At 39.3% G+C, this 10,139-nt stretch overlaps 1 protein-coding gene across 2 annotated transcripts in view; it reads right to left on the bottom strand.

Moving 5' to 3' along the window:
* Nucleotides 1-10,139, bottom strand: part of PIK3R1 (phosphoinositide-3-kinase regulatory subunit 1) — a 60,561-nt gene that overhangs the window by 46,279 nt on the left and 4,143 nt on the right. For both annotated transcript variants that reach the window (XM_069776233.1, XM_069776234.1), the window contains exon 2: nucleotides 8,598-9,358. In XM_069776233.1, the coding sequence (XP_069632334.1) occupies nucleotides 8,598-8,931 (334 nt within the window). In that variant the 5' untranslated portion in view covers nucleotides 8,932-9,358. The remainder of the gene's footprint in view (nucleotides 1-8,597; nucleotides 9,359-10,139) is intronic.

Raw genomic sequence — 10,139 nt, 5'->3', positions numbered from 1 at the left:
TACACCATTCTGGCTTAAGAACAATGGAGTAGATTTGGACTGGCAAGAATATATTCTAAATTATACTCAAACATCTGTACAATTTGACTCCAAAGTACCCAAAATAACTTGCTTCAAAATGTCAAGGGATGACATTTTCTGATGTTTCTCTCAAGGGAATGGCTATATTGCAAACATTGCAGTAAATATCAAATGAAGACTGAAAGACGGTATTACAGTAAGAGGCACAAAGCTGGGTCAGCCAAGAGCATCCTGTTTCAGAGGAGCTCTCGAAGGGCATCGACGCCTCACAGAAGACCTATGCATCAGCGGAGGTGGGAAGACCATGGGAGCAGATGACACCTTGCTGCACCCCATGGTGCCCTGGAGCCTCACAGCCTTTGCAGACCACTGCAGGGCAGATGCCCCTCAAGCACGTGCCAGTCAACTAGGAGGAAAGCAGGAAACGATGGAGGGCTTTGCTACGGCCTCTGCGGCTCCTCACCTGTGCCAAGCAGCTGTGTCTCGGCAAGGAGACAATTCAAGGCTAAGTTCATAAACACAACAGACATTTTCACATCTCCATCCAAGCGCAGCACATGAAAAATTGCGAATTAGCAATAGAGGACTGGAATGTGTGGTCACAGGGTTGAACACAATGTGCAAGTAGGAAAAGGACTGCAAATCTTTGCCCTTAACTGCTTATTTCTGGAATGTTCCTGGATAGAAAGATAATGAAACCAGACACAGCTGTGCAGCCTTATCTACCACTGTGCATAATTAGTGGTTTCTTTCATTAATTGCCTAATTTAAGCACTTTGGTCTACCTCCAGCCAAAAACAGCTTAGGAAGAGGGCTTTGAAATCAAAAAGTACCCTCACAAACTAAAAGCCTTCCCTTTGAGACAGACTACTGGAGAAGCTGTAACATGCTTTGAAACGTGGGTCTGCAGCATTTCCATTTAAAAGTTTCTTCACCACAAATAATCCTCCATGCCTATCTGCTGCCTACTAATCTTGTCCAAGTGGGATGAGGAGATCTAGGAAGGAATTGGTGACAGGACAAAACTTTTTTCTCCTAACCCCAACAAATAAATTCTACTGTTATAACTGTAAACAAGACATACAAAACTGGTGCAGCCATGCCTCCTGGGAGGTACATTCCCTCCTCAGACTACAGATCTCTGGTTGTGCTCCTCTCCTTTCCTTCCCAGCTGGTGAGCAGGAGGCTACAGCACAGGACTGCTCAGATATGCCGCATCCAACAAATCCAATCCCCCCCAAAAACAGGGGAGAAAGAGTAAGGAAGAGACCACTTGAATTACACCAATCTGATGTGTTTTAAGTGAAATAGTTTGGCTTTTGGCCAGTATCTTTAGATTTTTAAGTGTGCATGTTTTTTAGAAGAAAGCATCAAAACTTTAAAAGAAAGCAGAGTTAACTTTGTCTGGTTTTCCAACACACAGAAACTCAATTAAAAAAAAAAAAGGCAAAGACACCACAGAGAAAAAACAGCCTCATCTACACCTTGCTTATTTACTGAAAAATACAAGAGCTGCTCAAGAGCTTCTGGAAGCAGAGTGGACCAGAAGTAACTGCTCTTCCTGCCAACAGGTCTGCCTTCTGCAGCAGCATCCTCCCATCCTGGACACGAGTGATCTGCCAGCACGGATGGAAACTGGCATGTTCAGACCTGCCAAGGGTAGATCTCACTTCTTGCCCTCGACATCCACAATCTCTAGTGAAGAAACTATCTCAGACATGAACGTCTGGGAAATGCTCTAACACAGCAAATGATGCCAAGCGTATACAAACACATCCAGTGGATTATACAAGCAAATTTTCTGACAGCTAACTGAACTGTTAAAGACCTTTTTCACCATTCATGCCATAGTTTATATAATAGTTTTGAAATACAAGACAGTCTTAAAAGATATTTTTAAAGTGTAGCAACCATATGCAATTACACCTTTCCCTAGCTCAGGGCAGTAGTGTGTTTTTGAAACTCTGTCCTGAGGATTTTGATTATCAATCCTGACTACCTAAAAAGCTGTCAGATTAAATACTATTTTTAAATGCTGTTTTACATGCAAAATTTTTTGTAAAGGGGATCAATATGTGAAAATAAAGAATAGTGCTTGGGTGCTATTCTTGTGAACTGCTGCAGGCAGCATTCATAAAAGACTGAATAAAACCCAGTAAAGTTAGCACAGAAAGTTACACCTGCTAACCCTTTACCAAAAGACTTCAGGCAAAGTCCAAGGATGCAGACATTTCTACAACAATGTGAAAAAAATTTAATACATAACAAAAACGAAAAATACCAAAAAAATCTCTTCTATCTCTTCTAGTAATGCAACCACAAAATAGGATTGTATTTTAGACATATATTTTTCTGAAAGCATGAACAGAAGTTAGTATTAACCACAGTTATTACTTTTTTTTTGTTAAAGCCAAAAATTCTCTTCAAATACTCCTAAGTACCTAAATTCTCACTGAAGTATTCTCAGGACTTAAAATCCTTCTCCAGTTAAAATAAATATTTCTTTAAAATCCTGTAATTCCCCTTGTCATTCTTAGCTATGAAAATAAAGCACTTCTTTGTATTCTAGCCTTCAGATTGATTTCATGGATGTTCATCATGGAAAGCAGCTTTGGAGCAAGACACAGATGTGAAAGAGTGCACAGCCAGCTGCAGTTACACCACCTGTGTTCTTTCACACAAGAAAATCTGGATGCCTATATGGCATCACACAACTATTTAAGTGGGCACGGTTATTTGCTCAGGGTGCAGAATGATCCATTCTTGGCAAATACTTAGCACCATGTGTTGCTGAAACTCACAGACTGATATTATCACATGTAAGCCTAAGTAAGAAATATTTGCTAACCAGTGGTTTTTTTCAGATGTTCCTGGATCACAGCTACAGGAACAGATCAAGATTATTCCGAGGGAAAAGAGCAGGCTACCTCACCTTTGCCTTGTTTTAAATCTGCCCCAGGAGCATTCATGTCAGCAGGAGGTATTAACAGGCTGAATCAATATTACATAATGCTAAAGAAAGGTAAGCAAAGTCACCAAACATAATGCCACTGTTGTAACTATAGAAAGGCATATTAAAATCAATCTGATACAAAACAGACTAATATTTTTTTATAGCATCAAAATAGGAATGTCTTATTCTTTCAGTTTCTTAAAGCAAAATGTGTAACAAAAGGCAGGGTTTTTTTAGACCAATTGATACAGCTGCGGAAAAAAGATGCATTTCAGCCACACAAGCCTTTTCAGGTCTGAGGTCATCTTCGAGGATCAAAAGGGGATTATGTGTGCCCCAAGTAATATATTTTTCCCAGAAATATCAATTGGTCAAATAAAATATTCTTTTCAAAAGCTCTCTCTCACTTTTACTCTTATCCTGTGACGATTAAAACACAACGTGGAAGATGCTGGTTTTGAAGCTCCTTCCTCCTCTACCAGCAGGTGGGGCCAGGCATCAACCATGAACTTGCCCAGATCCATCCACTGTTAATGTGCAATTTGTACTAGTACTTGCAAGTCTATCCCTACGCTTACAAAGGCTTTTTTAGTTACTATCGTCCTGATTTTATCACCTTGAAAAAAATGCTCTGCCTCACTTTAATGCAGCTTGCAAAATCTTTGTTTCCATTAGCAATAAAGCAGATGGCAAGAACTTTGTTTTCAGATGCATGCACTCATCTGGCAGCTAGAAATCTGCCTTGTACACCAAGAAACGTGACCGCAAGTAGCTGGCGAGGCTCTCTGGCAGGAACCTGCCCCATTTCTCAGTGCAAGTCAAAAGCAACCAACTCGTGAAGTTCATGACTGCAGGGCAGTTCTGACAACTGCAGCAGGACCAAGGCTTATGCTCAAACCAGGCTTTTTACAATGAATCCAAGGGCTCTGGCTTGGACAGCAAATACAGTTACCAAATGAGATAGTGACTCATCACTTCACCCCATAATTTCCTTTTTCCATCTGCCTAAACCAGGAGAGATGATGACTGTTTTCTTCTGAATGGAGGCTTCAGGCTCACTGCATTCCAATCACTCTTATGTCCCCTAATCTACAAATGTAAATAATTTTTAGAAAAAGCAATCACACTGCTGGCTTTATAGCAAAATTAAAGAAACAAAATCCTACAGCATATTCAGTTCAAGCATGCACAAATGGTTTTATGCTCTCTATCAGTCTGGATATTTGTCAGACATTGCATAACTTGGTCTCTGAAAGGAAAGAGTTTCCAAATGTTCTGTGTCACTATTTTTATCTAATATGCTGATCTGTATCTGTTCTAAGAGAAAAGTGTAAAGAAAAGTGTGGGTTTTTTTTTAAAAAAATAAATCTATGTTATAGTTTCATCACACAAAGGAAGAGCTTTGGATTATTTTTAGGCTCTAAACCAGCTGAAATGGTATGAAGTGTCAACATACACAACGCTTTTAAGTTACACAGGAAGCTGAAAGGAGGCTCCAAAACACCAAAACAGACAAATTATTCATAAGAAGTTCTGGTCTGCCCGTCTGCAATCTGACCTTCATTTCAAAGTGGGAATTTAACATTCCAAGTCAAATCTGAAAGTATTTCTGTCAATCAGTCAAAGCTTTATGCTCCAAAGTCTGCTTAAGATCAGCCTTCACAAACCAGGTAGAGAAACAATAACTCTAAACATACACAGCTGTATCAGATGAGCTAAATCAAAGTTCACAAAACTCAGCTGGGGTCTGTACATCCTATGCACTTTCATTTTCAAAGAGTTGGGGCTAAGTGGGAGGAACCAGGCCTATGCAGCTCCAACTTAAAAATGAAAGCATTTCAAGAAAAAAAATAAAGTAAATTTTCACATTGAATCTTTATTGCTTCACGTAAACAGATGTCTAGTGGAGGGCATAAAGATGACCCTGTGCTGGCTGTCCACTGTTGCAAGTGCCTTGATCCCTCCAGCAGCAACCAGTTACCCTTGCCTGGTGGGAGAAGAAACCTGTGGAAAACGAAGGTTGCACCAGCGAGAGCCTCACAGCACAAAGAGGAATAAAGTCTTCCTTGCCATAGGTCTGATCTGCACCAGGCCTGAAACTGAAAGGTGCTAGAGACTTCCTGGGTATCTTGTACCCCCTTTACTTTCATACCTTTTCAGATGCAATCAAAAAAAAAAGCCGCACAAACTCAGACTAAATCTACTTTATTGACAAAGTTAAGGGGAACACAGGCAAAATGCAACAGTCCTAAAACTTCAGTCAAGGAGCCCCAATTCTGGTCTTGACCAATGGTTCTAGAAATTTAAATGGGTCATGGATAAAATAAAAATCTGGGGAAAGATTTGACTTGTTTTAATAGAATTTGAGACCACCAGCAGTTTTATTTGTTTTCAGATTGGCTTTTAATATTTAAAAGGCTCTCCATTTATAAAGTTAAGACTGTGATTGCATAAGACGCAGGCCTGATAAGCAACTCTGCCCATGTTACTGGCCTCATTGACTACAAAGTCTGTTCAGATGTCTATGATTATTTGTGTATGAGTACTACGGCACTGCAATACTGACAGCATTATGCCTAAATATTGCAAATTTGATCTAATACAAAACAATCTGGACATTGATGAGCAAGTGATCAAGCTTAAGAAGGCCAGAAAAAAAATTCAGAATAAATAATTAAGTATTAAAGAGTACTGAAATTATTAAAAAGTCTTTTCTTAAAAAATAATAAATCTATATATGTGGTAAGATTAAAAGAACTCATATGATTACATATATATATTTTTAAAAATCTCCAGTCAAGTTTCTAATATTCAACATATACACAACAGGGGTACATATAGAATTGTCTCTTCACAGAATAAAAAAAAAGGTATATTGATTACAAACAACTGAGGTACATTTAAGAAGTCTCCTTCCAGTTTCCCATTAATTTGTCATTTTGATCCACAGCAGTTTCAAATCAAGTACTGAAAAATGTAAACTTGACTGTATATGGTCAAACAAGTGTCATACCACACATTAATTTGTTTGAAATACACTCTGGGGGTGTAGAGAGAAGTATCACCCTGGGAAGAATAAGAATCTTCTGGCCTGCTGCCCATTATGTTGGCTGCTGGACAATATTAACTGTGCTATCCCCTGTACCAAATCTTATATACAAAAATGGTGAAGCCACCCGAAATTCAAATGTACATTGCTACTTTCTTCTTCATCTGAACTGTACTTCCGCCCGCACCTCTGGTTTCACCATAGGTATCATTTTTGTATCATTCTGCTCACTTAAAAATTTCACCTTCATTTTTTTTTTTTTTTATAATACTCTTTCAGTGCAACATTTCCCAAATTTGTTTCTAGGATATAAAGTGCTCTCTGCCTTAGTTCTTTACAGTAAAAAGATCTGTAAAGAGACCACTTATTATTACTTTTCCCAATTTCTTTTAAGTAAACATACATTATTTTAAAATTAATTAAAGCTAACTCTTGAGCTATTTGCAGTTCAAATTTCAGTGTTTCCCCTACTTCTGTTCAGGGGGGTCTAATCCCTGATCCTATGGCATTAATGAAGGTACCCAGCCTTTTACATGAAGCTTAAAATCTTGAATTCAAAAGGAGTTATGGGAACTTAACCTACCTTTTTTTAATCAGAAAAATACAAGGCTGGATTGCAAGCTGATTCTTAAAACATTTTGGAACATGGCAGGATCATGTGTGCAGACTTTGAGATTAAGATTCCCAGTTAAATTAGCACATTTTCTTGTTTCAAATCCCCACAGTCCCAAGCTATTAAAAATAAACACATTGTATGTAAATAGTACTCTGTCTAGAGGCAATACACTTCAGTATAGGAGAGATCCAGTCACTAAGACTTGGGTCACTGTCTCATCCCAAGGAAGCAGAAAAGCCTACATTTAAGCAAAGCCCCCCAAATCTGCAGCAGAATTTCCCAGAGTAACTCCCAGCCCCTGAAACTCACATAAACGTCTGTTACAAACACAGTCCCAGGCAGGCGTCGAAATAGCAAGATTAACACCAGGACTTCCCAGCACAGTGCTGTGGCCAGCCCACAGTGTGGAGCTGTGAACAGGAGCATCAGCTAAGCACGAGTACAGAGACCAAGCAAGTTACAAAGCACTACTTCAACTTTAAAGCAATAAATGCATCAAAGCCTGGCAGGCCTGGCAGTTACTTCACCACAGCATGCACATATAAAGAATGAGGTTCTCTTTCCACCCTCTGCCTCTCAAAATGACCTGTCAGCATTGAGGTGTCTATCCAAAGAGTCATGTTTATTCTACAGTTACATATGATGGAGACAACCACCTCTGCAGGTGGGTTAAGAAAAAAGTCAATGTTATCTGCCCAGCACATATTAATATCCAATAAAAGGAATGATCAAAGAAGTAAAAGTGTTTTCTTTCAAACGCAAATGCCTCATTTTCAGAATTAATCTAATGAGAAACCAGGAGCCTCTAATGACTAGAGGCTGAGAGTTTGAGGACTTAAGAAATACGCTGTAACCTAAAATGCCACTAGTAGAAGCTGATAAACTAATACCACAACTTCGCAAGTAATGATGTAAACATTTATATGGAGGCAGAGGGTGATGATACTATTCAGGACTGTGGTGTCATTGTGAGAATCAGGATCACATACTACAACTTGTATTTCCTACAGCTAGAAATACTGAGAATTTAAGAAGTATTAGATGTTAAAGCAATATAAGCCATTCTAGACTTCTGAGAAGGGAAAGACCAATGTAAAAATCTTATCTTAAGATGGACTTGGCTTGTTGATATGTAAAACCCAAATATCTAAATATCAGCAGGTGAATGAGACAAATCACTTGGAGGAAGGGTGTTGGGGTTTTTGTACCCTAAAGTTTTTGCAATTAAAAAAAAGACTCTTTCTTCTGTTAACAGAAGAGTTCTGATCAAATTCTGAGTTCTGCCCAACATACTGTTGCAAATGTAGGTTAGAAAGCAACTTATGTTTAAACTAGGAAATATCTTCCTTTGTTTATATAAGTGCTATTTTTTCTACTGCATGGCCCACCCCCAAAAAAATGTTAAATCTGAACTTCTCTATCATTATTCCACTGTGCATTTTTAAATACCTGCTCTTACCCTTAATGCCACAGGTAAACCTCCATGACAAAGTACTTTTTTTTTGTTGCTGTTAGCAAGAGATTTATGATAGGAACATACTGTTTATTTGGAATTCATACTGTCCGATTCACCAAGAAGTTTCTCAATAGTGAGTCTGATGAACCACAGAGGCAAATGCTTCCAGCAGCTTCTTAGAAACCTAAAATAAATGCTACCCTGCTTATTCTCCATCTAAGTCTTTAGAGTTGTGAATTATAAGCATACTATCCAACCTGTGAGATGTACCTCACAGTAAGTTATTGGTCTCTGTGGTGCCTGAGACAAAGCACATGAAATTACAAAGTGCGTGAGCTCAATATTATGAAGTAGAAAGAGTTCTTAATTGACTGAAATGAGCCATGCACTAAAAAAGCTGACCAGCAGGTGTTATAGACATAAATGTAGTCAGACAACTCTATGAAACGAAAATATCTGAAAAACATGGGACACACACATGCCTTCTCAGAACAGTACTGACCTTGTTGCTCATCCTCTGCTTCAACTTTTGCAGGACTTGGTGCTACAGGAAGGGGTCGAGGAGGACGAGGCTTCGGAGTAGGGGGAGATATTTTTTTTCTTCCAATGTACTCTACATAAGTTCCCGGGAAATCCCCCCTTTCCCCCGTGGTTTCATTGAAGCCATTTAACCAACCAATTTCCTCAGGCTTTGCTTCTTCCCCTTCACTGAATCCAAGTGCTAGTAAGGTACCTTTATTCACAGTTAATATATCTCCTAAGTGCAAGTCAATGTCTTCTTCTCGCTCTTTTTTGTAGTCATATAAAGCTCTGTACTGATATCCTTCGGCACTCATCTTGGCAAACGATTTAGCATTCAGAAGTGTTATCAAACAGTATCAAAACGCAATTGTCCAGTTATATTTTTATGTACAGAGAGATTCAAGATGTACTAAACAGGATAACAGAAATGTCAATAGTAATGTCTAAGTAATAAAATCCACGAGAGAATCAAAAAGCACCAGGGTCTGTCATTTCACTGCTGATGCTTTTACTGATGTATTTACTGTGAGTCAATGATTGTTGCAGAAGTACGTGTTCCACTTCTATGTCTAGCAATATTCTTCCAATTAGTTCCTCTTCTGGGCTTGCTGGCACTTCTGGGTCTGAATACTCAAGTTCAGCTGATTCTTGTAGCCGGTCACACCTTCTTCAGATGTAATCACCGCAGATAGCTCACGTACCTTAAATATTCTGCCACAGAACTCTGCACACATGCTCTTCCTGGAAAGAAAAGAGAAAACTGGTGAAATAATTTCAAATTCTCTTGATGATTGTGAACTTGGGATTCCACTTATGATTTAAGCTTTCTCCAACCCTGGCAGAGGTTGTGTCCTACAAAAAAGCCCTAAATAACAATAAAATAAAGCAACCTCACAAAAAAATCTGCCAGGTAATGCTTCTATTTTTATAAAGGGTGTCTGTCTAATTACTTTAAACAGATTTGCACCCCTGCAGTATGAGGCATGCTTCCTTCTCTGTGGCTTACGGCTACTGAAGTCTCAGAGTGAGAGGGCTAAGCCCTGGAGCTATCCCTGTAGTGCAATATCTAACCTGGCAGCGAGATTTTACATGTTATCTCCCTGAAGACGCATGGCCACAACCCTTCCCCACAAGAGGGCTGCCAGGACAGAGGAGGAGCTCACTGTAACTAGCACTGACACTCACCACTGGGGTATTCAGTCTCCTGCTACTTATGCAGAGGATAAGGATGGGCAACAATCCCCACCCCAAAGCCTATATTCCAAAAACCTGTTGGAGGGAGGGGTCTTTTCATAATCTGCAGGAGAACCAGAAAGTCCAAAATGCTTTTACTTGATGAGCACCATGTTTCTTTTTTCTTATAAAGAGGGGCTTCCCCACTCCCCCACCTTCCAGATGTTTTTAAATGTGTTTATGGTATAATACCAGGGAAACAATCAGCAACTGAAACAGGCACACCCAGACCACCTAAGCAGAACTAGCAGAAGGAAAGTATCAGGGTGTATGCTTCAATTATGCTAAA

The sequence above is a fragment of the Haliaeetus albicilla genome, chromosome Z (assembly GCF_947461875.1).
Source record: "Haliaeetus albicilla chromosome Z, bHalAlb1.1, whole genome shotgun sequence".
Taxonomy (NCBI): domain Eukaryota; kingdom Metazoa; phylum Chordata; class Aves; order Accipitriformes; family Accipitridae; genus Haliaeetus; species Haliaeetus albicilla.
This window is presented reverse-complemented; position numbering and strand designations above follow the sequence as displayed.